This window comes from Silurus aristotelis (genome assembly GCF_946808225.1).
Source record: "Silurus aristotelis genome assembly, chromosome: 3".
NCBI lineage: Eukaryota > Metazoa > Chordata > Actinopteri > Siluriformes > Siluridae > Silurus > Silurus aristotelis.
In genome coordinates this window covers 36,720,028-36,746,281 of record NC_139576.1, presented here as the reverse complement: position 1 = coordinate 36,746,281, position 26,254 = coordinate 36,720,028, and the positions used below count along the sequence as shown (strand labels likewise).

The window sequence follows — 26,254 nt, the reverse complement described above, 5'->3', positions numbered from 1 at the left end:
TCAACTGGTCCAAGCTTCACTCGATTGAAAGAGTCTAATTAGGGCAATCTGCTATAAGCTAATATATACCATGTAAACGACTCACTTGAAATCACATATTTAAATAGATTCATATAGTAGCGTACATTCATTATATACAACTTGCAGGTGTGGTTTTCCTCTTACAATAAACAATTACAGAGTAATTGAGAATAAAAACGTGGTCACTGCATTTAATTGAATTCAGTGACAATGAATGCAAATTGCGTAGAGAGACAATGATGGTACGGGGATAACATAATGAAGTAATTACAGAAATAAAATACTACAGGATTAGGAAGAGAGAAGGAAAGAAAAAAAAAATGCTACATATTAAACCTTTTAAAAAATCACTTCGGAAATGAAGTCTTTCCCTCTTTAAGATCATTAGCGAGCCATTAGCAATGGCAGCCAAGATCCTTACATCACACTGTGCTAATTAGGTTAAAATGCTGGTGGCAGGACGAGCGTCTGGCTATGATGTACAAGGGAAACGAAATGGCCGAGGTTAATTATACGCATTAAAAGAGGGGAATTATTGGAAGTGCTCAGGCTGCCCTTTTAGGTTGTGTTGCAACGGTTAAATGGGTCTCTATAGTGCAGGAATCAGGTCACGAACAGCCGTTTCATTACTCGTCTCTCTCATCATTTCAAGAGCGTCAACTGGATATAGAAGAGCGAACGTGTTCGAACAGGCATAACGTCTACAGACAGACCGTTTCTTAGGACCGCTCGCACGATCATCCTGAGCAAAACATTCGCCCCTGAAAGGCCGCAGGATGCATTTTCTTCCGAATGTTAAAGCCCCCGGTTTACCTCAGAGCTCCTAGTCATGATCTCATTGACAACTTGGAGCAAAGCCTTCAGCCACAGTCCCGCCCTCTTTTTCCAAACCCCATCCCGAAAGCTCCGTTCCGAATCATCCTGGTACCCCAGGAGCCATTGTTTGTGTGTTCCAGCCAAACCTCAGCTCAGGAATCATCCATAATACCACTGTTTATGCCTCCAAAAGACTAAACCTGAGTCCTCAGATAAACTTTGCCCTACAGCCATCTTAGATGCCCCAGATGAACCTTTTTGTTTAACGGGTCTATACTGTAAATGTATGGCTGGACAGCTCCATCAATACTAACACAGTGATTAAATGTCCCATTTTATTGATTTTTCTCTTGGCAGGGTTTTGACGAAGTCGAGGCAGAACCTCATGTCGAGTCAAGGAATCAGCATTGTTTTCGGTCCGACCCTCTTGTGGCCCGAGCTGGACGCGGGGAACATGACTGTCAACATGGTGTACCAGAACCAGATTGTGGAACTCATGCTCACTGAATGTGTAGAGATCTTCGGCCCAGAATCTAAGTAACAAGTGCTTAAATATAAAATGCACGTTCTTTTATTATTATTTTTTTTTACACATTAAAAGGAAGTGACAAAATAAAGATGGGGAAAAAAAAAAAAAAAAAAAACTTGCTGGACTGAGCAAACATCCTCGAGAATCCGCGTTTGCTTGCGTTCTTTTTTTTTTTTCCGCGTCTTTGAGGTTACACAGAAATCGCACAATGTAAATAAATTCTGCGGTTGTGAGTTCAGAACATTCTATATCATTGAACAGCTATCAAAAAAGGGAATTTCTTTTGTTTATTTGTTTTACCTCAAGGCCGTTCAGAGGTCATCGTCCTTTTTAAACTCTTTTTTTATTCTGTGTTTTCTCAAACACTGCTACTATTATTCATCAGGCTTATTTCTGTTCTATTTGTGCTCTTTTATTTTTTCAAACAAGAACATTATAATTTTCCCGAATCCAATTGGCAGCCGATCTTTATTGCAAAGTGTTTATTCCAAAGAGTAAAATTTGGCTTTCTGGGTAGAAGAGATGGAATACCATCTGCACCCAAACTGTGAACCACAAAAAAACGAGCCAATCGTATGCGACTGAATGTTGATGTATGTAGAAAAGGGTAAACAGCTCTTTTCCATGTGATGCAACAGGAGCAGCGGTTTGAAATGATTATTCAGATTGATATTTCTTGGAGGGAAGTGTTTTCCCAAACTTTACTGGTTTCGAGCTGGGTGGGAATTTACACGAAATTTATTGTCAGGGGGTCGATATGGTGGTATAGGCTAATATTATATAACAGCATCCTAAAATGGATTAATGTTCTTTTAGGAAGCTCAAAACTATTTGTGCTTTGGTCAGACAAAAGAAGTTCAGCCATTCCTCATCACAATTGTGTCATAACAACTTGTGGACTCTTGTAAATAAAACGTTTTCTTTTTTCCCCTGTGTCTTTTATGATCATTTTTTTCAGGTTCAAGGTAAACAATGCAAGCTAGGCGCAATTTATATATCCATAACACGCATTTATTCTTTTTTTTTTTTGGATGACATGGGTTTGCTGGAGGTTGGAAATCATATATTGGTCAGGCGAGTTAAAAACCCCACAAGCCGGCTATATACAGCCTCCGAGTCGGAACGCTGCGGTGAAAACAGTTCCAGCGATGTTTCGAACATGCGAACGCCGAAATCGCATCGGTTTCTAATCAAACTGCCAAAAGTCCTCTACAATTCCCCAACGGCTGCGTCTTTTTTATTCGCTCCCCGCAAGCCGGCGCCGATACGCTCTTCATGAATGCATTTTTTTTTTTTTATCCCATCCCAGAGATAAGACGGAGTCTGTAATTACGTGGAGAGCCAGTGCTCTAAATCAGACACTTCGTTTTTTGGCACCGAGTCGAGTAAAGATGAAGCAAAGGCGGTGAAATGGTGGTGGGGGGGCGGGGCAACTCAAAGCAGATATGTGAGCTTGCAAGTTTTGCAAAAAAAAAATTTTAAACAAAAAACATTCTGGAAATGAGAAGGAGAAATGATCTGAATGCATGAGGATACCTTCCTGGCATTGCCAGTTATCTCACGATCTGGAATGAGCATGGTCAGGCCATGAGGACGTCCGCTGTTCACCACAAGTCAAACGAAAACAAGGCTGGATGTGCTTCTACTGGATGTGTAACGATTTCGTGGTTCCAGTCAAAGAAAACGAATAAGTTTTAAAACATAATGGTGGCGCTCCTGCTGATCCCATTCACACACACTGTAGAATGTTCTGGTTTCTCACAAATTTGCATTTGTAATATTAGTACATACGTTACATTCGAATATGCAAATTCTTCCGTTTCCAAATGTAGTGTTAAGAGAAGGCTGTAAAAACCCATGCATACTGTTTAAACACTTATGTCTTATTGGCTGGACGAGTCTCATTTCTGTCCAAAAATAACACTGACCTGCGAACCAGCAGAAAAAAAAACGGATACACCATAAAGTTTTGCGAGCAGAGAACGGATCACGAATCGCGGTGTAAACGTCAGAGCCCCGTGTGAAAGCCCAGTCGACGCCATGCAGACTTTTCAGGACGAGATGGAGACTGCGGGCTTGCGTTTTTTTCCCAAAGCAAGCCAAGACGCGGAGCGTCTAACGATTTCATGTTCTAACCGGAGACCGCTGTGCTCTGGAGAACCCACCACCCCCACCCCCTCGCACTCAACACACACTTTTGTTTTCCCCATCCCTCTTGGCAGGGCTTCATGGAAATGGGTGTCTTTGTAAGACTGAAGAAAAAAAAAAAAAAAAAAAGAATGAGAAGAAAAAGACGCAAAAAAGTAAATGAAAGCATAACAATGCTGTGTCCTTGTGAACTGCTTGCCATGTTCTAACCACCAGGCCCTATTAAAAAGGGGGAGCATATTCCAAGAGAACATGGCAGCATATTGATAGCATATGACTGTGTCACACAAGGACAGCGCTCTGCCTCAACCTTGTTTTTACATTAGGAAACACTGGCATGGTTAGCATTCGGTTTTAACGACTTGCGAGTACAAATGTGCACTACAGGATTTGTGATCTGGTCCAACACGATCACTACGTTTCATACATCTGCAAGTCTTCTGATCAACACCTCATGCAGCCGATTGTGTCACGTTGCAGCACGTCGTACTTCAGGTCATTGTGCTGGAACAGGTTCGGGTCTCCGAGTGGCGTCAAACGTCCCAATACAAGGTTTTTGCAAGTCAAATTTAAGAATCATTAAGAATGAAATCTAAGATCTATATTACATCATCCAAAACACACGTTGTTAGCAAACGGCCTTCAACGAGGCCTAAATTATATATATTTTTTGTTTAAGCCAAGTATCTCCAAACTTGCACTTCCCCATCGCTGAAAACGAAAATCCCTTTTCCGTCTGTGGTAGGATCCGAGAGATTCGTCCAAAAAAAAAAAATAGCTCATTTGCTCATTGCTCTCATTTGCTCATTTGGACTAGCGAAAGAAAGAACTACGCCACCAAGAAAACTAGCAGACAAAACCATTTTAAAGTGCTGCGGGAGCATTTCAATAAGCATCACGAGTAGCGTTACATGGACGACGGAAAAATTACGAGCGGTTTAAAGTGATTTAAGAGCCAAAACAGTGAATTTCAGACTTTAGGCAAAAATGTTAATTTGGACTTTTAAAGTCCCTGCGGAAACCCTGCAGTGCTTCTGTGCGTATGGTCTGTTTATATTAAATATCCCACAGTACATAGCTGATCGATTAGAACGTGGTTCTAAGCAGCAGGTAATGTTCTTCTAAAAGCCCTACATGTAGATGAAGTGAAATGTATCGAGTAGAAGAGAACACGCAGCGTGTGTAAAGGTGCTTCTCCTCCTCACACCATACAAAAGGATTCATCAGTGGTTTATTTTTCTCTCCTGAATCGCTATGACTTTTCCACCTGGGCAGTTTTGGAGGCCGTTAACTCTTAACTGCTGAGTTGTACGTCGTTTTGGATAAAGAACGTCTGCCAAATGCCAGAAGTGTAAACGTGATCGCATCAGGAAGTCGTGATCTCGGTGACTTCAGCAGGGGTGTTACTCTCTGAGTATTTTACAAACTGCTGATCTCCTGGGATTTTCACAACCACACCAGTCTCTAGAGTTTTACACAGACATTGTGTGGAAAACAAAAAAAACAAGTGGGAGTAGCGTAGTGGGTGGAAAGGCCGTTGTCGCGGTCTTGAAATGTGTTTCTTCCTGCCACCTGTGTGTGAGACTGTCATCTCTATTTTTCCACATCAGAATGTTGTTGTGTTACTTAGCAGGTAATTACACTTAAATCGGACCTTAAACTCGTTAAATATCAGTGTAGAAACCTTTTTTTTTTTTTACCAAAGCGGCTACAGATTTCATTTCACTTCATATATAATTTATGTATATCTCTTGAAATCTTTATTTTACTTTAATCTTTAGTTTAAATGCGAGCAACTGCAAACCAACGGAATCAAAAAAGTATTCGGATTAACCTTTGTGAATCTTATTTTATACAGTTTACAATACAATTCATTTCACATTGGAAAAGCATCAGATTGGTGTAAACCAACACCTTGTCCACAAGAACAGTCGGTGCACCGTTGGATTGATGACCCAAATAGCACCTCTTTACGTCCATCGTGAGCAGAAACGCATTTAAAACCTTAAGGTGGATAAGAAACCAGCAGCGTAAGAACACATCAAGGTCCATTCCTGTCAGCCAAGTGGTGATGGAAATTACAGATCATTTTAGTAACTTGATTCTTTGAATCTGTAAACAAAACTAAAATTTCTTTTTTTGGGAGCTCATTCGGTTCCTCGAATCACCTTCATAGGGCATATGGGAGTCACGTGACAAAAGACCAGAGTCGTCATGAGATTAACTACTCAATCCTGTTTCCTATCTAATGCACTGCTTTGCTTTTATGGGAGTCACGTGACAAAAAATTGAACGAATCACTTGATTCAGTTTCCTGCTTTGCTCATGCGCATCCAGTAGAAAATTAACGGATTGTTCATGACGTCCCGTCACAAGCCCAAGTACCCGAATCTACAAAGCAAACCTCAGCTGGCGAGGGAAATCATTCGGTAACATTTATCAAGAGTTTTTTTTTTAAAAGTATCTCATTTATAAAGGAAGTGAGGTCATGCTCTTCCAATCAAAAGTTCAGCAATCATCTGGGGCTGGTGAACCCTGATTTCTCATGCAGCATACAGTTCAGATTGGTGTTTTCTGATTCAATTAACTGATTAGAATAATATGACATATGACTAAAATGGTCCTGATCAGAGCACCTTCAGGACAAGGTGGAACTGGAAAAATCACTGATCAATCTGCAGGAATTCATTAATGGACCAGAATCTCAAAGGCATCTTTTACCAAGTCACCAAAAATCTAAAAGCCTGAAAGCAAATAAAGTCAACTTTATACTTCTTAATAAAGTGACTGGAACATCTAACACCAAAACCAACATCCTGGCCTTTGGATTTGCAGAAAAAACAACAACAAAAAAAGATTACTGCTAATCAAAATTCCTATTTCATGCACAACCTAACCTCGATACTCTTTTCATTTCAGACAAACACGCACATACTCTAAAGGTATTCACCGATTTTGCTTTCTTTAATTTTTCTCCTCCAGGTTTAGAACAACAGCCAAACAGACGCAGGATCACTGCTGGGGCGTGAAATGAATGCCACTGTTTCTCGTTGATAATCCATTAAAAAACACACACACACACACACACACACCACCCCCAAAACCTCCTCCTACCAACAATCAACACCTTGCTGCGCAACTCAGGGGCAGCTTTCGCAGTACGTTTTTTTTTTTTTATACTGTAGTCAACATCATTAGAGACTGAGAGCATAAACCTCAGCTGGAGGAAGGTTCAAATTAAACCCCTTTATCCAAAAGGTGAAATGCAATGTAGGAGATAAACAAAACACATTTATTTTTTTAACCACAAGCCAGGAATTTTCTCTTAAGACGGAGAATCTGTGAGGTGGGTAACGGATTAAACTGGCAGAGTTTAAGGGGAGTGGGTGGAAAAGGGACTGGACGAGACGACTCTTTTGTTTCTGCCACCTGTGTGTTTGATCCTCCATCTAGTTTTGTTGCTGTAAAATTACTACACGAATCACACAATCTGCCCGAGTACCGAATTGTTTAATCAGATCATGAACGAGTGTGAAAGATTCCCTAGTATTTATAATAATTATGCATTTGTTTACGCAGCAACGACAAAAAAAATCAGTGGTCGTTTATTGAAAGCCTCCGTTTTCACCTTATCGATGTTTTCACGTTTCTCTAAGCGCCGTCTCGGTGTGGACGGATTGAAAGAGCGGAGAGAAAAATATGCATATTAGTGTGGACATGGGCTCAGATACAGTCAGCGCGAAGCAGGATCACAGATTTAAATAAATTAAAAAAAAAGGCTTACTGCATTTAAGCTTTTATATGTGGGGCGACATTTTGTAAGTGGCGAAACAGCAATAAGCTTTACGGCGTCATTAGGTCCTGACCTCGTGTTGGGCAGACTCGTCTGACGCTGCAGGAGAGGATCATCGAACGACAGCGGGTCGTCACGGCACTCGGGGGTCAAAACGATCCGTCTCCGAGCCTAACGCACCACGGCAAGACGTGGTGTCGGCTTTCGGCAAACAGAAACGTGAGAATTGGCAAAGCCGTTTCTCTCTTTTGTACTAGTATCCTACACGTTATGATACTTTGACTATTGTAGACGATTTCACGAGTGGAAACGTCCTTGAAATAACACATGCGGCACGCTGTTAACGTCTCCTCGTCTTTCCGATGAAGGAAAATCGACGTGGCACGTTAGAAATGTCGATAAAAGATATTAGGGAGCATTTTCCAGCCAGAGGTGAGTCAGTGAGCGTGCCAAAAACAAGAGCGTTGGGCTTCATTTTGCTCGCGGGAAATAAAGGTTATATCACAACCTGATTACATTTCTTTCCCTTAATTCCAATCGTACATCTGCTGCACCTGAATCAAATATATTGCAATCCTTCTGCACCGCAGATTAAAAAGCGCCGTTCCAAGGGTCCAAGCACTCGTCCTGGTGAAGCGCTGACACGCAAACAATCTTAGAGCGAAGTTTATTTCATCTTTCCCCTTTATATTCCTCGACCGCTTATAGATACCTCGTTCTTGAGGCCCCTTAATTACACGGCGGTACATTTCCGAACGCGAAACACCGCGGTATATTTAGACGCCACCGCAGCGCAGCGAAAGCCTCCCATTAACCTTTTCTGAGCCTCGAGGGACTCTGTCACAACCTGGCAACCCCCAGGTGGAGCCCACAAGAGCTTCAAGCCACAACTTTGGCCGCCACTCAGCCCGAGTGGGAAGCGAAGATTCCAGCAATGTTCCAGGAGAAAAAAACGGATAAAAATGGAGCTGAACCCGAAATGAGGTGGCACCGCCTAAGCGGAAAACACGGACGGCGGTCGCAGGTTTTCTAGGTTGTTTATTTTTTTACTTCTTTTTTTTTTTCCCCTTCTCCTCCTCTGCCTTAAAAGTATGCATATAAAAGCGTTCGGCGTCGAGGTCCGTGTTGTTTTAGTGGAGAGGTGGTGAGGCCGAGGCAGGTCTGTGGCTGTGGCAGCTATGAGACTCATGAGTAACACTTTATTTTAGCTGCCTGTAGGACATGAAGGTTCATGAAGGGTGTGTGCATAGTTTTGTGCTCCTTTTCTACTGTTTTTATTTGCCGTTTTTTTGCTACTTACCTGTGAAGTCTCGCAAAACAGACAGGATTGAATTTAACAACGTAGTAAAATGAAATCGGATGAAAACAGTTTTAGTGAAAATCTCGGTCGAACCCAAAGATCGTGTGTATAAAACGCACCTAAAATCGTCTTTTTCGTAGTTATTTCTTTTAAAACAAGAACCTCGTCCTGACTGATGTTCATATTGTACTTGAAAATGTGCACATCTGTCATGACGTGTTACTGAGGCCTGCTGTCAACAGAGATCTGTACTCCTGCCCCAAAGCTTCCCAGGAGAACCTTCTGGTGTTCACCTAAAACAGAGGACCAGGATATGATCAAAATTTCAAACAGAAATCCTTAATGTGATCAAACATACACACTATAGAGTCAAAAGTTTGTGGACACCTGAGCATAAGATCAGTATGTTTTTACGTTCCTCATTTAATCCACATTTTCCTGTTATGACAAGGAATCTTCTGGGAAGATGTTCTACTAGATTTTGTGGAGATTTTTGTCCACAAAATCTAGAAGAACATCTCCACTCCAACTCGTTTGAACTTTCTTCATGGAGCTGGCTTTGTGCACGGTTATGCTGTCATGAACAGGTTTTGGTTTCCTAGTTCACAATTGTGTGACCCTAAATTTGAGGAAGTAGCTGGGAAAGTCAGGTGTCCAAATACTTTTGGCATTACAGTGAACAGGACATTTGGACCTACCTGAATATCGTGCTGTCTCGCTAAATGTGGATGCTTACAGAAACTCTGGAGTTTCTTGAAAAGTTGCTCAGGTGTTGAGTAGAGATACGAACCTACATTTTTTAATTTAAAAAAAAAAAAAAAAAAAAAAAAAAAGAATTAAATTTTTTTATAATAAATTATTATTTTTTTTAAATCAAAGAATGAGTCAGAAAGCAGGCACGCTCCAGCATTAAAAATGCACTCGACTCCACACTGCGTTATGTTTTACATTATTCAACTTGTCTTTTTTTATTTATATAACGAACTCCAAAAAATGTCCGTTTCGGTTTTACAGATAGAATAATTTACAGCTTTTGTCGATGACGATTAGTATTTTTGTGGTGTAGGAAAGGCTACGTCATTCTGCTCCCATGTCAAATTCTTCAACTGGCACAGTAAAGAAACAGAAAAAGAAAGAAAGGAAATCCTACCAGGGAATATTTCCGGGTAGACGAGAGCCTTTGGACACAGCGGGTAGCAACCGCAATGCACCGCTTCCAACCTGGGGAAAAAAACGTTCATTTACTCCTTGATGTACTCATTAGATATAAATGTATTAAAAAATATGCTGAACACCATAAACAAGGAGTCGATTTGTACGGCAGGTCTGTTTTATTAAAATGGTCACTAATTTAAAAAAAAGGCTCTATGGAATTCCGAATTCTGACCCCTATTGAGCAAGAAGAGGTAGTGCATAAGGAGAGCTCCTCCCTCTTTCGTAGATGTGTTTGAGCGACGTTTTGAGCACGGCCTTTTAAAGGAATTCGTGCTGGTCCGTGTCAAAAAACGTGTCCGTGTCCTCAGTGAATAGTTAAATCTGGGGCGAACTCGGCTCCCGGCCGACTCGCCTCATCCGAACCCGTCCCCGATTAGCTGCCAGCCGGAAAATGACCGTCTGTTTAAATATTTTGTAGAATGGGCGTTAATATTTCACGAGTCCATGCATCACTCGGCTCGCCATCAGATCGCCGTCTCATTCCCCATGCTAAAGCCATGCATATTTTAATATCCGATTAGCTCGCTGACTGAGAGACAGGACGACTCTTGGCGAAAAACTTTTTTTTTTTATGTCGATCGTGACAAGCAGGGTGGAGGAGGAGTCACTTCTCCTCTAAGTCACCGGCGCAATATCGATCCATTAGTCTTTTTTTTTTTTTAACCTCATTAGAATCCACCCTATGCGGTGCGATCTCGATTCTACGATCTTTTTTCCGTCGAAACGTTTGACGGTAATCAGAGCAATAAACTAAATATAAACACCGAACGCGACAGACATGGTTTTCCTCTCCGGGTTGAGTGTGGAAACTCGTAGGCGCTCGACTCCAGTCTTACGAAGCTGATTAAGATCAAGCTCCATGTCAGTGCTGGTAATATGCGAGCGACACAAATGCTTATCGGGCTTTTCATCTCGAATATCATTAGCCGAACGCTCTGCTTAGCGGGCCTCGACTTTGTTTTTCCGCCGGGCATGGATGGGTGTCTGCTGACAATTAATTACATTAGGCTAATTTCCACAATAACAAGGCCAGAGCGCAGGGTAGAGAAAGTCCCTTGCACGTGGGCGTGGCGCTCAACAATAACAAACCCAATCAGGGCTGCCGAAATTTAGCCAATTGTAGGTTTAAATGTCTAAATAATAGATATTACCCTCATAGAACCGTCTTTGATAAAAAAAAGAAAAAAAAAAAAAATCACAGCTATAATTCACAGCCTCAAGTACATAAACTCTGTACAAATCCTCTATTCCTAATATTCTTCAAATCTGTAGCAGTGATGTACATCTGCTCAGGGCTGAGAACAAGTCAAGTGAGGAGCCATCAAATCCTCAACCATTCTCCATCAGATCTCTGGGATGTAACTCAGCCTGAGGCTACGTCTACACTAATACAGGAATATTTTTAAAATGGCGTTTTGGTCAGCAAACGAGCCGCGTCCACACTTTTGTTTTCAAACGTTGCTCAGACAGAACATTTCACATTGACATATATGGCACTGGGCCCTTATCCAAAGAGAATTCCAACTGAGCTGCTGAGGGATAAGGGCCTTGCTCAAGGGCCCAGCAGTGGCAGCTTGGTGGTGCTGGGATTTGAGAATGTGATCTTCCAATGTCTTAACCACTGAACTAACTCCTAGAACCAGTAAGTTTTAATGCATTATTTCAGGCATTTATGCCCCGAATTTTGGGGTCCAACCATGACATCATCACGCACCACTCAAGTAATTTTGCTTTGATTCTGACACATCTTATACCAGATACATTGTCGAATGGTCCTGCTAAAAAAAATAATACATTTGAAGCATAAAATGCTCAACAAAAACCCTTCATTAGCTGCTTATGGATGGTTCCTGGTTCTACAATGGGTCCACTTCATTTTTTAGTGAAAAAAAAAAAAAAAAAGACTTACATGGCCACGCCAAAGAACTCATGCTTGGCCGTGGAAACGACAACATCTGCTTGGCACAGCGTTCTGAGGTAGTCCTCCTTACTGGGCATGAAACCCCAGTGGCGGATGTGGCGAGCCAGCCGTTCCTTAGCCTCTGCGAAGATCCCTGTGAAGAAGTCCGAGACGTGGGCGTCAGATGCACGGGTAATTAACGCAGAGAGCCAAGTTTCTGCTCAGGCTACTAGATTATTTTCTCGAATGAAAAACGCACGACGCGAGTCATAACGTCGGGGGACGCGTATAAACCGGGAGGAAAGGGCAAAAATAATCAATAGTGATCCTATTAGCGAAATCAAAATGGATTAAGGGAGTTTTTAGCATGATTGCCTTCCGAGCAACCGTAAAACATCATTTGGAGATATGAGGAGCGTTTACGGTGGCTTTTCCACCCTGTTTATGCTTCTATAAAAGTTTCCAAATCTCGACCGAAGAGATTGCGATTCCTGTAAGAAGCTACTGTGTGTGTGTGTGTGTGTGTGTGTGTGTGTGTGTGTGTGTGTGTGTATAAATTACCTAAAATACCATAAATATCCAAGTCTGTCCAAAAGACATTAAAGCATAATCATCTGCTAATGGAAGCATGTTTTGCCAATGAAAATGGGATGAGTACAAGTCGTACAGGACTAATGGATGATCTCTGACCTTTAAAAAAGAAAAAGAAAAAATGGCGTATTTAACAAATTAGTCAGTGTTTTAGCTACAGTGCAGATGAAGCCTGAAGGGCGAAAGCACAAGGGAACATAAACACCATGTAGAAAATTAACTTTCACACAAAACACTTTTTTAAAGCAATGTTCTTGATTTAAGATTAAAGTAAAGTTCATGGATAAAGGTACTGGAAAATCTGACTTGTATGTGGTTCCTCCGTAAACTCTTACCACAAACATGGAGGCACACAATTGTTAAGGACAAACTCCTGATGTTGGAGCATTAAATCTTCCTTTAACTTGAACTAGGAGACCCGACCCTGAAAAGATTATATTATAATATATAATAAGACCCACAAAGCAACTCCATGAAGATACACGTTACATGGGATGGAAGCCGTGGACTTATGAGGACACAGAAGGTTGTGGGTTCAAGTCCCAGCACCACCAAACTGCCACTATTGGGCTTAGAGCAAAGCACTGAACCCTCAGTTTCACATAGATGTGTGTGTGTGTGTGTGTGTGTGTGTGTGTGTGTGTGTGTGTGTGTGTGTGTGTGTGAGTGTGAGTGTGAGTGTGAGAGAGAGAGAGAGAGAGAGAGAGAGAGAGAGAGAAATAAAAAGCTTGTCTTTCCTTCCTGTTTATTATTATTCATTCATAATTATTTCTTTCCTTCCCACCACTTTCTTTCATTCATTCCTACCTTTCTTTTATCCTCCTTTTTATCTTTCTTCCTTCCATTACCACCTTTCTTTCTTTCATTCATTAATTTATTCATTACCACCTTTTCATTATGTCTTTACTTCATTCCTTCCCACCTCTTTCTACTTCATTTAATTCTCACCTTTCCACTTCTTTCTTTCTTTCTTTCTTTCTTTCTTTCTTTTTTTTCCTCCTTTGTTTCATTCCCACCTTACTTTCTTATTTCTTTTCTACCTCTTTCTCCCTCATTAATTCTCACCCTTCATTCTTTCTTTTCTTCTTTCTTTCTCTTTCTTTCATTTTTTTCCTCTCTCTCTCTCTCTCTCTCTCTCTCTCTCTCTCCTTTCTTTCCTGCTCTCTTTCTCCAGCCAGATGCAGTTCCTTCATAAGCTGGGACTATAAAACTCGAGGCACACAATTCTCTCGAACGTCTTTGGATGTTGGAGCATTAAATTCTTCTTTCACTTGAACTTGGAGGCACAAATCTGTTCCAGCAGGACACTACCCCTGTGCCCAAAGCAGCTCCATGAAGATGTGCTTTACATGGGTTGGAATAGTGTGGAAGATCTCCTGCTAGGAACAGCCACATCATTTCTAGTTTATTTACCTGGTACATGGGTGAATGTTTCCCCGAGGACGGACACTTCGAAGCGCAGTTCTCGCTCCGTCAGCTTAAATAAGGTCTGGAAAAACAGCTCAGGGTCTTTGTCATGTTCCCTTCAAAAACAGAAAGCAAAAGAAACGAATATGAATATCGGTTCTGAATTGGAACAAGACGCGTCAACGTCCACGCCAGAAAGGACTGAAATCGAAATCTGCTTTTGCTGTAGATTGCAGAAACCCATGAATATTAATAGCAACACACACACAGTGTTCTACAAAAGGATCAGCGCATCATCTTTCTCTGTCCTTTAAAGAAATAACTCAAACCATCTCCTGCTAAGGCCACACGCCCAAAAATTTCAGTCGTAACACATGAGCTGGAAATCAATATCAAATGCTCCTTCCATCTCTGCCTGAAACACAGTCCAGAAGTGAGCCAAAGGGCCGGCACACGGGGTTCGACTCCACACTCGCACAAGAGTGCAGCCAAAGCCTTTTCATTTTGCAGCTCATTTCCTTCTTCTTTTAAACAAAAAAAAGGGCCTTTCTTTCCAAAAAAGTGACGTTCGTTGAAGGTCGAAGGCAGATTACTGAAGCGCTCGACAAAAGATGCCACCCCGCCTGGGCCGGAGCGCTTTAGATGAGGTATTAGCACAAAGCTTATTTATCCTCATTTCCGCTTCTTTTATGCCGCCGCGTCCCCCCGTGGCTCGGCGCTGATTCCCTCATTAATTTCGCATCTCTTTTGAATTGGACGTCTGAGCGTAACCCCGACTCCGGTCTAAGCGCGGTTTGACCCGTGCTGAGGTGACACGCCGCCAATTACCCGTCCTGTCAGCGGAGTAAATAAAAGCGTAATCTGGACGCGGCGTGACGCATTCTTCCCTACAGACACCGAAGCCCAGGGTTAATTAATATGTCAGCTTCGCTACTCCGGGAACGCGCCGGGGCGCCGTGTGGTGCTGGAGCTTTGCGAGGAGAAACCGTGTAGCGTGTCACCACCAGGCCTGAACATCAGGAGTTTTATTTGATTTATTTATTAGTCCTGACATTCAGATACTTGCAGCAGCATGTAAAGGCAGCGATTTCTCCAGACCATGGAAGCTCAGTGATTAGGACTCAGAGGGTTGGGGGTTCAAGCCCCAGCACCACCAAGCTGCTGTTACTGGGCTTAGAGCAAAACCCTGAACCCTCTGTGCTCCAGAGGTGCTGAATCATGTCATGAGCTCCCACTACAACTACTGTACATAACCAGCTGTGCAGAAAAAAGAATCAAAGAGGAGAGAGAACAGTTTCCTTTCTGTCTTTCTGCTTTTTCTCTTTCTTTTTGTCAATTTTTTTCTTTCATTCATACAGTACCTTTTTTCCCCTCAAACTTTCATTCAATCCCACCTTTCCTCCCTATTGTTTTTCTTTCCTTCTTACATTTTCCCCTCTTACTTTTTCTAAATTTTCCCTTTCTCTCTTTTTCTCTCCCTTCCTCACTCTCATTATTTTCCCTCTTTCTTTTGCTTGTTTTTTCTCCTCTTTCTTTTTCTTATTTTTCACTATTTCTTTCTTATGTTCTTTCTTCCCTCCCTTTCAGATTTTTCCCATCTTTCTTTCTTTCTTTCTTTCTTTCTTTCTTTCTTTCTTTCTTTCTTTCTTTCTTTCTTTTTCCTCCTTTCCACACAATTTTTTCCTACTCTTTTTCTTATCTTTTTTCCCTTCTTTTCCTCTTTTTCCCTTCTTTTCCTCTTTTTACCTTTTCTTTCTTTCTTTCTTTCTTTCTTTCTTTCTTTCTTTCTTTCTTTCTTTCTTTCTTTCTTTCTTTCCCCTCTTTCTTTTTCTTTTTTTTCCCTTTCTTTCTTTTTCTTTCTTTCTTTCTTTCTTTCTTTCTTTCTTTCTTTCTTTCTTTCTTTTGTTCGCATCTTTCTTTTTCTTTTTTTCCCTTTCTTTCTTTCTTTCTTTCTTTCTTTCTTTCTTTCTTTCTTTCTTTCTTTCTTTCTTTCTTTTTTTTTCCTCCTTTCCTCACTATTTTTTATTTTTTTTCTACTCTCTCTTTCTTTTCTTATCTTTTTTCTCTTATTTTTTCCTCATTATATTTCTCTCTTCTTTTCCTCTTTTCCCCCACTCTTATTGGCCCCCTTTTTTTCTTCCTTTGTTTCTCTGCTTCCAAACATGCTCCTGTAAACACACTTTATTCAAATGCAACTCAATTAGCTGGCCTTTTCTTCTTCTTCTATTCTTTCTCTCTTTCTTTCTCCTTTTTCTCTTTTCCCTTTCTACTCTTGCGTTTATTTTTTTATTTTTCGCTTCCTCTCTCCATCCAAACCCTCCTGTAAACACGCTTCACTCGACCGCGGCTCGTTTATCCGGCTCCTTCTCTTTGCGTTGACACGACGTGCGAAATAAAACAAATGAAGGAGCGTTGGTTCAGTGGAGACCCTCATTAGCAGCGTCCTTTATCACTTAAAAGACCATCAGCATCGTCTCGTTCAGACGGCCTCCATTAAATATTCCGCTTTAAGCCGCACCCGAGAGGTGCATTTTAAATAAAATAAAATCAGACTATATTACAGCCAACATTAAAATAAAGCTAAAATCAGGAGGAAATAAAAAGTGCTCCATTAACAGGAAGTCTGAAAGTCCAGTCACAGGCTACTGAGGGACTCATTATATGGAGAAAAACAGGGGAGTGGAGATGAATGTATGGAACATACGGTGCGTAAAAAATCAGAGGAAATGTACAATGTATTGCTTAGAAAGTTTTGGGATATTTCAGAAGGAATCTGTGCGACTCGATCCGGCTAAGTGCTCAGTGAAAACCCAGTACTGTGCAGTTCGGAACGCTGAAATGTTTTCTAATTGGGGTTTGGGAATGTGCTGTCTAAGCCGTTAGCCTGGCGTGTGTGCGTCACGCTCTTCGATGCGCAGTCACTCCGAAATGGCAGAGTTTTGGCTGCGAGTTCGAGGGTGGTGCCGGAGGAGTGTTCAGGGGCAGTGCCAATGTGGTGCGGCAATGCGTCAGTGCCCACGTCTCTTACACGTGCTGATTAGTGCCTGGAGAACTCACCGGGAGGTTGGGTGGGCGGGGTGGAGGGGCGTCAGGGGGGTGGTAATGAATGAAAAACACAAATATGTCTGGATTTGCTGAAGACATGACGTTTTTCTTTCCGACTTATTATTAGAGTTACAATAATATAATTACCGTAAAACTATGACACTATTAAACTACAAAAAAAGGAAACACGTGGACACGTTAAAACGTAAGTTAAAACGTAAGTTATGGTAGTAATGTAAAGTAACGGTAAGAGTATGAGTTTAGAGCCGCATGTGGAAAAGAACCGAAATCTTGTGGTGTTTTTGGGTTTTACTTCTGTTTCAGTTAAAAAAAAAATATATTTGTTTGTGTGACGCTTCCTAGCATGAACTTTGATTCGAGTCCTGGCTGCATCTAGAACAGTCTTAGTACTTGGGTTGACATTTTGGGGACTGGAAGGAACACGGGACAAAAGGCATGAATGACATTATTAATTATTATTATTTTTTATCCTCATATATTAAATAAGACATTTTTTATTATCAGTATTAATTTTCACCATCAATAGGTTTTGCATGATATAATCATTATGAGTTTTAAATGACCCATATAATTATGATTATAATTATTATTATTACTAGTAGTCTATCATTATTAGGTCTTCGATTGACTTCTATTTTCACTGCCACTTTTATTGGCATAATTATTATAATATATATAAATTTTCCATCATCACAATCCTGGGTTTTTGAATGACGCACATTTTTTCCATCATCAATAGACCTTAAATTGCATCGTAATAATCATCATAAAGTCTTAATTTAAATTTTATACAATTATTTCTATTTTTTTATCGTCATTATTAGGTCTTAAATGAGGCATTTCATTACCACCACTCTTATTATTATAATTATTTGTTTAAATCACCACCACCACAGGTCTACACAAACCTCACCATCACCCACAAACTTATCATTATTAGTAATAGTAATATTATTATATAATCATTATCAACATTATGTCATCATATCATTTTTACCACCACAACACATTTGAATTATTTATACCCTCTATACTATAAATCAGCCTCGTTCCTAAGCAGCTTGAAACGCAATCACTTGCATCGAGCTGTGAAAGAAGCACTGCGTATGTCTCTGTTACCCCGGACAGAGTGTGAAGGTTAAGCCTGACACGATGACGCCGTATCCCTCCCAGACGCTAGAATCGTTTTAGAGCTAGACACCTGCACGCGCAGATCTCCGTTCTGATTGGTCCCTGGGCGGCGCCTGCAATTAGACAGCGGCATAATCCTGAGCGCCGAACCAGGCCACAAACAGATTAACGATCTGTAAGCAGGCGGTGGTGAAAAGAGGGAGGGGGAAATAAAAAAGTGTTTAAAAACAGTAAACACAGATTATCCGACCCCCCCCCGGCCCCCTTGTTACCCCTGAACCGGTTGCTCTGGCCGTGTGTAAACCCTAATTTGACTCGGCTCGCCTTCAAGCGCGCATGTTTTAGGTCCGTAATCCAGCTGCGTGTTTTGCTCAGATTACAACGCGGCCTGCTTTCGTGACCGGGACGAGAGTTAGGTGAGACGTGGAGACCCAAAGCATACAAACATGGCCAAACCCTCTCACCAGCGTCGACCTTCTTCTGCACCAGTGGTCTTTCTGGTTTGTTTTTTTTCTTCGCCGTTAACCTGATTTATGAGCGTTTTTTTTGTGTGTGTTTTTTCTCAGGAAACGTACTGTCCCCGCCAAGAGATGAGAGCGGAGTCATGGGAAAAAAATGCAGCTCGAAAACCCCTTTTTCTCTCCCTACTCCGCAGATGAGGCCGAGATACGTGCCAAGAGAAGCCCTAAAATATGGGGAGTGGAAGACTTGTAAGCTCGGGTAGAAAGCCACACAGCGGGTCCTGCGGGCAGAGAAATATTTTCTCATCCCTGTGTGTGTTTATTTTTTGTTTTGTTTTTCGATCACGCAGCGCGTTTCCGGGCCGTCGTCGGGAGGACGGACGTGGCGTCGCAGTGGGATTCGACCCTTACGCTGTTATTAAGCGCTGGAGAGCTCAGGTTACAGTACAGTATCTCACCCATACTGGTCATTAGTGTTTTTTTTTTTTTTTATGGGAAATAAAACCGGCGTGCAAATAAAAGATCAGAGCAGAACGGATTTAAGATTATACGCCTAGAATGGACTCAATGGACCGTCATTGTTGCACAGAAATGATTTCTTCATGTTGCAGTGAAAAACATGTGGGTTGTTGGTGTTCCATGCCTCCGCCTCGCTGTCCAACATAACGCCGATCCAACCAGCTGAACGATTTCTGTTTGGAAACATCGCGGAGATGCCAAACTGCTAGATTTCAGAGGCCTTTTGTTCGAAGCTACAATGAGAGCCGTTTGGCATTTGCACTTTTGTACCACATGTCCCCTCGGAGGTTACGCAGGGTCCGGTGTGAAATCGGGAATCGCATTATATACAAAAACCTTGTTATAATTGGAAACGTAACAAATTTTTTATTTTCCTGGCAAACTGTGAAGCGAAGCAAATGTTCAGCTGGACATCAAGAATATCAAAACACGTACCAACGATGGGGCCAGACGATGTGCAGGGGCCCTTCACTTCCCAGACCTGGACGATGCTCTGGCTCTTCTGCATCGCACTCGAGTCTTTGCTCCTCCCCGCTTTGAGGTTCTCCGGAGCTAAATGCATTCAAAACCAAGAAGAAAAACCCGATGAGCAAAAGTCTGTGGACACCTGGATATAAAACTTTGTGCTTTCTACACATCCCATTCCACATGTAGTCCCCGTTTCTTGTTAGAATGACCTCCACTCCTCTGGAAAGATGGTCCACTAGATTCTATGGAGATTTGTTCTATTTTAGCTTGTAAAGTCAGGAACTGATGTAGGTGAGGTGAGGAAGCCTGGGGTGCAGTCAAGCATTCACATTCATCCCAATAGAGTTTGGAGATCATCTTCTGCATATCTTCAAGAGTGCAAGTGAAAGTAAAATTTCATGCTCCAGCATCCAAAGACGCCCTACACAAATGTGTGCCTTCAATTTTTGGGGAACAACATATGTTTCAAACTCCTCATCAAACTCCACAATTACAATTACACTGCTTTACAAGTACAGGACAGGAAGAGCTGTATGATGTTATTACCAAAGTCAAATAAACAACATGTCTGTTAGATGCCATTCCAACTAAACTACTGAAGAAGTGCTACATACAGCTGGTGAGCCTCTTCTCAATATTATTAACTCCTCACGATCTTTAGGTCACATCCCTAAACCCATTAAGTGGGCAGTTATTAAGCCCCTCATTAAGAAACCTCATTTGGATCCAAATCAATTATCAAATTACAGACCCATTTCAAATCTCCCATTTATGGATACAATTTATTTACATTTATGGATACAAATCTCCCATACAATTTTAGGATTGTGTCTGCCCAGTTCTGTTCCTTCTTACAAGAAAACAATTTCTTTGAAGAGTTTCAGTAAGGTTTCAGGCCCCATCATAGCACAGAAAGTGCTCTAGTTAAAATCTGCTCTAGTCTTAAAGACTTTCTCTTGGATTGCTTACAGAATTACATCGGTTTCAGGGACAGGCATTAAGCTGGTTTAAATCCTACCTGTCTGATCGTTACCATTTTGTAGATTTAAATAGAGAACTATCCAGGCTAATGCAAGTAAATTATGGGGTGCCACAAGGTTCAGTTCTAGGACCCCTGCTTTTCACAATATACATGCTTCCCTTGGGAAATATTGGGGAACATGGGATCTACTTAAACTGCTATGCTGATGATACCCAGATATATATTTCATCAAAACCAGACGATACAGCTTAATTGACCAGGATAACCGAGTGTGTTAAAAAATTATTAAAAGATTGGATGATGCATAACATTTTCTAATTTAATTCTGGTGACAGATTTTGCTTTTCGGCCCAAAAACCAGTACACAGAAGCTGCAGCATTTTGACCTGCATTTAGAATAAACTTGAATTGTGGGAAAAGTCAGGTGTCCCACATCTTTTGGTCACATAAGGTATAACAGGTACAGTGTTTTTCTTCAATATATACACATGCATTCATGAGATATGTAATTTACCTGGCTGCTGCTATTTCAGGATTTGTTTTGGAGCTGATGTTACACGGAGACTGGGTTTGTCTCAGCCGGAGCTTGTGTTCGGGCAGAAATCTGGGAAAGAAAGTGGGAGGGGAAAAAAAGAAGAAGAAAAAAAAAAAACGGTATAAATAGTTGCAGAAAACAAGAGAAACTTTTCCTAACATGCAGGACATTTCACAACTTCCTTGTGCATCCTTTTTATTCAGTAACGAAGGTACTTTTACAAATAAAGACACTTTTCTCAGAAATCTGTTCCCAAAACAAAACAAACAAAAAAAAAAAAAAAAACAGGTAGGAGTTCGGGTGCAAGTACAAGTTGGTTGTGTCTGTGTATTTATCACTGTGTGCCAAGAGACGTCTCTAAAACGCAGTACAGACCTTTTCCAGCTTTCCCTCAGTCCGCCTATACGCTGCTCGGTTGCATCGGGAGGCCTAATTGCAGGTTGTGCAATGGACTCCAGCCAATTAGCAACCCCAGAAGCAAAAAGATCCCCCCTCCCGTGGCGTCCTGTCGCTGTTATTTTTTGCGGAGAAGCAGAACTGAGGGAGCAGCCATGTGCCCGAGCCTTGGGTGGCTTGAAGGGCGCACAATGAAAGACATCGAGAGTTGTGTCCTCGTAGCGCAAAACAAATCGTAATAAATAACGATTACGCCTAGTCTTTTTTTTTTTTTTTTTGTGCTGGCTCGCACGCTTGGATTCGTACAGATGAGCGCAAGATTTTCTTCTGGCGCAAGTTTTTCTTTACTTCCAGAGCCTTTAATTCCTCTCTTGCCCACTAGCTGCAAATGAATACCACAGGAACCTTGGAGCATGGCAAGCAAAACACAGTCCTAAGTTTCTCAAATAATCTCTACTAGACAGTGCCATGCCTTCAGCAGTCATTTCCCCGAGGAAGAAAGTTCATTATTTTGGCCTGACTGAAATGGATCCTCTAAGTAGTGCCTTCGCAGCGCCAAAAACTTTGCGGCGGAGGGCGACGGCGCGAGATGACTAACTACTAACCGATTTAGCACAGCGGCCCGCAATATGTTTGCAATACACGGAGGAACGTTCCAGTCGCTGGAGATCTCATCTACTTCAAAACGGAATGAGCTATAAAGTTAGGAGTGTAAAAAAATAAAAAAATAAAAATCCTTCTCTTTGAGGAACATGCGAGGACTGACTTGTGGAGTGGAAGCCCTTTTTCGCTTTTGCGGGTCCCTGGTTAGCTCATCGGCTCGGCTGGATCTGTAAAAACTGCTCTTTTTCTAACTGATAATCTGGTGTCCCGGAGAATTCGTGCATCACCTTTTAAGGTTCCAACGTTCAGACATCGACATCAAGCATAGAAAAACGTGTTTATGCTAGGGGTAGGCTAATATGGACGTAACGTACGACTGAACAGACATATTTAGTCTTATAAAAGACCTCCACTCTTCTGCTAAGATGTTCCACTAGATTTTGTGGAGAAGTCCTCATTCAGACACAAGGTCAGGTACTGATGCAGGCAAAGTGACGAGGCCTGGGGTGGATCCCTATAGCAGGAGATCTTCCACTCATGACCCAATAACATACAGAGGCATTGTCATGCTGAAACAGGTTTGTGTGCCTCCAACTTTGTGGAGTTTAAGGAAGAACATCATATGGCTGGAAATTGCATGTGTCCCAATACTTTTGTTCATACAGTGTAGTATTCAGGATGGAGAACTGCTTGTGAATCATGATAAAGGAAGAAAGAGATGGCATAACAATAAAAATGAATCGTAAGAGGACGTAAGCGGCTTCACCCTGCACATCGGAGAATTCAAAACGTCGACACTAATCATTCCGGATTCATCTGATGTCCTGCTTTAGCCTGGTTTCATCAGGGACTTATCAAGTAGATAATCTGCGTTTGTTTAAATTTTTTTTAGCCCTTTCCTTGTTCTGGCTCACTTTTTGGTCCATTTCACTACTCAATCTAAAGCCTGTTTTCTCTCATCGTCTAGAAAAAAAAATAATAATAATGAAGTTGTTGCAGGTTAAAGCTTGGAAAAATTCGTCCTCTTTGAGAGAGCCTGGAGAATCAAAGGCTTTGGTCCGAATGCTTCAGTATAGGCAGAGGGGTCCAATATATCGTTACTGATCCTGAAAATCAAAAGCCACAGATCAGCTCAAGGTATTTGGCGCCACAATGTTTCCGACGGACAATTTTGCAAACGATAAAGACAGAACCGGCCTGGGTAACAGTACACCAAATAGATGAAAAGAACTCAGAGAGGGGCGTGAGCGATGGAGGTGCTTCACGAGCTCGGAGGAAAATTTCATTTCGAGAGCCATTTTGAAAATTACATGAAGCGGGTTTTGACTAGGCAATAAAAACAGGGCCGTGTCCATCGGAGGGAGGGGGTACTTAAAGAGAATGCCGCCAATTAGCTTATTTATAAATCAACGGCAATTTCGGTGATGACTTTACCTCGCGTCTGATTAAATGTAAAAGGATGGCAGGGCAAAAAAAGAGAGAGAAAGAGAGAGAGTGTGTGTGGGGAGGGGAAATCAAAGTAAAAAATCATTTGATCTAATTTCCTTTATTGGCAATAATCACAAGCGGTTCCTCTTTCCCAGGCTAATGAAAAATGCCATTGATCTTGAGGTTGGCCGATGCAATAGCTCAGAAACTGAAAGAGCTGGAAGCGAGTCAGGCTCCGTCCGGGCTCTACGTTTTTGGGCAGCGCTGCAAAAAAAAAAAAAAAACACGAACGAAATTGCTTAGGATGACTTAACGCTCCCTGTGCATTAAACAAAAGAGAATGATCGTGCGGAGGTTGAACACGGGCAAGGGCAGACTGCGACGGCATCGTTAATCTCATCATAACGGGCGTCCGGCACGGTGGCCTGACAGAGGTGGAACGTTACGGGCGCGGGAGACCTGAAGAGAGCTACGGATATGTGGTCCCGAGAAGGTCGTTATTGCACATTAATATCCACATTCATCACTTTGAACTGACCTCATGGGGCCAGGCAGGACTCCCACCCAGAAATCTGGCTCGTAGCCTTCAGTGCTGCTTGTTAAAAGGGGAGAGAGAGAGAGAGAGAGAGAGAGAGAGAGAGAGAGAGAGAGAGAGAGAGAGAGAGAGAGAGAGAACGGCACTACAAAAGTATTGATCAAGATCGATACGGTTCAGAATGAAAGGTCGGTTCGGAACCACGATTTCCAAATATATTACACCAGAAAATTTCCACACTCCCAAAATTCCCAAAACACTTCCTTTTCCCACACACAAAAAAGTTGGAGGCACACAATTGTACAGGATGTCTCAAGATGCCTCCTCACATCACCTACATCAGTAACTGACTTTCACCAGTGCAAGTGCACTCCAAAATCTAGTGAATCACCTTCCCAGAAGAGTGGAAATTGTACAGCCAATGGAATGTGCGGAATGTACTAAACGCATGAACGAGGTGACCGACTCGTCCGACTCTCGTGTATGTTTAATTTTCAGCAGCTGAATAAAAGGTCTTTACTAATTATTTATCTGGCGGTTAATATTATCGGAAGGTGAAATATCGCTCCTCGCTGGACGATTGGCAGCCTGATAGGATTAAAGTGGTGTTTCTGAGGAAGTCCAAACATCCAAGGGAATAAAAATGCCTGATACATTAACACATTGTTGCACCCAAGACTTTTATAGTGGTAGTAAAAATGAGTCAAACGTGAGCTTCAGAAGAAGAAAAAAAGCAAAACAACAAAACCCCCATGACTGTTAAAGCAGCAACGTGAGTGTTACCATGTACAAAGAGGGCAAGTGAGAAAAACTGGTGTTGAGACCAACAGCAGTCAGAAAAGTACAATCCCATAAATATATGCAACATTAGAATGGGAAGAATAAGTTCTGGAAGCTCCAGAGATTCCAGTGGCAATCCAGTGAATAAATGTAGACTCTATGGACAAACCTTTTCTAACCGCATGTGGTCCTTCACAACTGCTATCACAAAGCTGGAGGCACACAACTCTATAGGATGCAGAATTGCATCATCTTTGGATGCAGGAGCATGACATTTTCCCTTCATTTCAACCTGTTCCAGCATGAAGATATGCTTCACAAGGGTAGGAGAGGGAGATCTTCTTATTGAACACCTTCAGAATGAATGGAAATGCTGACTGCACCTCGGGCCTCCTCGGCTCACCTACTTTCTTTACTGAAACCCTTGTGGCTAAATGAAAACAAAATCTCCAGAAAATCTACTGAACCAATTTCCCAGAAGAGTGGAGGTTTTTCTAAATTGGGACTGAATGTGGAATGGGATGTTCTAAGAGAACATGTGTTACGTTCATATGCCCACCAATTCTTGTATTATTGTATATGTAATAGGAACAATGATACAGTACTGTGCATGTGGTGATCATGGAATAGGGAGAAAACCCCTGACGTGGAAAATGAATGAAAAATCTTAGTAACAAAATGATCTTCTGCACTATTGACAGATTTTGCATGCTCCTCCGGGGGTTTCCAGCGTGCTGGAGAAGGCGAAACATAAACAAGCTCAGCAGCATTTTTAGAAAAAAGAAAAAAAAAAAAAACACCACAAGTTCTACATTGATATATTTGTCAATTTCTTTAGGGGTGGGGAGGGGGAAGGGGGTGTGATATCCAAATTACGAGCTCAGATCAAGAGTTTCGGTTCCTACGTACGGGGAAACCCAGAGAAATGTCTTTCAGCGACGTTAAACATTTCACATTACTGAATAAAACAACTTGTCAGAAAATCGCCATAAACAATAAAACTTTTCGATATTTTTTTCACATTTTTTTTTTTTTTTCTCCCCCCAAACCCGTGGCAGGAATCGGACAGAAAAAGTTTTTTCCATCCTTGTTCCTATTCATCACGGTTTGCTCGGAGCACTTCAAAGCACCATATGGACTCGATTGTGGCTCTATCCTGGCATATGCGATCCGCAGATCCGAAGCGCGCTCTACCTTTGGGTTCATACCGGAGGATTATTTTCACAGGGGACATACCGAGGAGTCATCGTGACTCTGAGATTTTATTTTTATGACCGATCCTACAAGAAGGACGAGGTACAATCTAACTTTAACGAAACGAATGAGAAAAGGTGTCTGCCAGATGTTCCCCCGACAAGATTAAACGCTTGACGGTTTGATTAAGAAAGTCCCGGACTCTTCATTTCCTCGCTCCGACCGCATTACGGCTTCAGAGGAATTGAAAAAAGAAAGAAAAGACTGTTGCAAGGATGAGTGATGTGGCGTACGAGGATTTGGAGTTCCAAGATGATAAGTATTCCTGACCTCCATCAGGCCACTCTCTGGTCAGCGTGTTGGAATCCGTCACGGTCCGTGGTGCTCTGTAGACAAAACTGATCAAAGCTGGACCTGATTTTAATGGTGCGTCAAA

General features: G+C 41.8%; 2 protein-coding genes across 4 annotated transcripts in view; one reads left to right on the top strand and one right to left on the bottom strand.

The window, feature by feature from the left end:
• The window catches only part of arhgap15 (Rho GTPase activating protein 15), a 35,108-nt gene extending 32,816 nt beyond the window's left edge, over positions 1–2,292 (top strand). Inside the window, exon 14 of the mRNA XM_083537375.1 lies at positions 1,195–2,292. Within this exon, the coding sequence (XP_083393501.1) occupies positions 1,195–1,378 (184 nt within the window). The 3' untranslated portion in view covers positions 1,379–2,292. The remainder of the gene's footprint in view (positions 1–1,194) is intronic.
• gtdc1 (glycosyltransferase-like domain containing 1) overlaps positions 1,528–26,254 on the bottom strand; it is a 44,438-nt gene continuing 19,711 nt past the window's right edge. For all 3 annotated transcript variants that reach the window (XM_083537386.1, XM_083537388.1, XM_083537387.1), the window contains 7 exons: positions 20,862–20,951; positions 19,333–19,449; positions 13,727–13,836; positions 11,732–11,876; positions 9,758–9,828; positions 9,306–9,397; positions 1,528–8,900 (listed from right to left, as the gene is read on the bottom strand). In XM_083537386.1, coding sequence (XP_083393512.1) covers positions 8,817–8,900; positions 9,306–9,397; positions 9,758–9,828; positions 11,732–11,876; positions 13,727–13,836; positions 19,333–19,449; positions 20,862–20,951 — 709 coding nt within the window. In that variant the 3' untranslated portion in view covers positions 1,528–8,816. The remainder of the gene's footprint in view (positions 8,901–9,305; positions 9,398–9,757; positions 9,829–11,731; positions 11,877–13,726; positions 13,837–19,332; positions 19,450–20,861; positions 20,952–26,254) is intronic.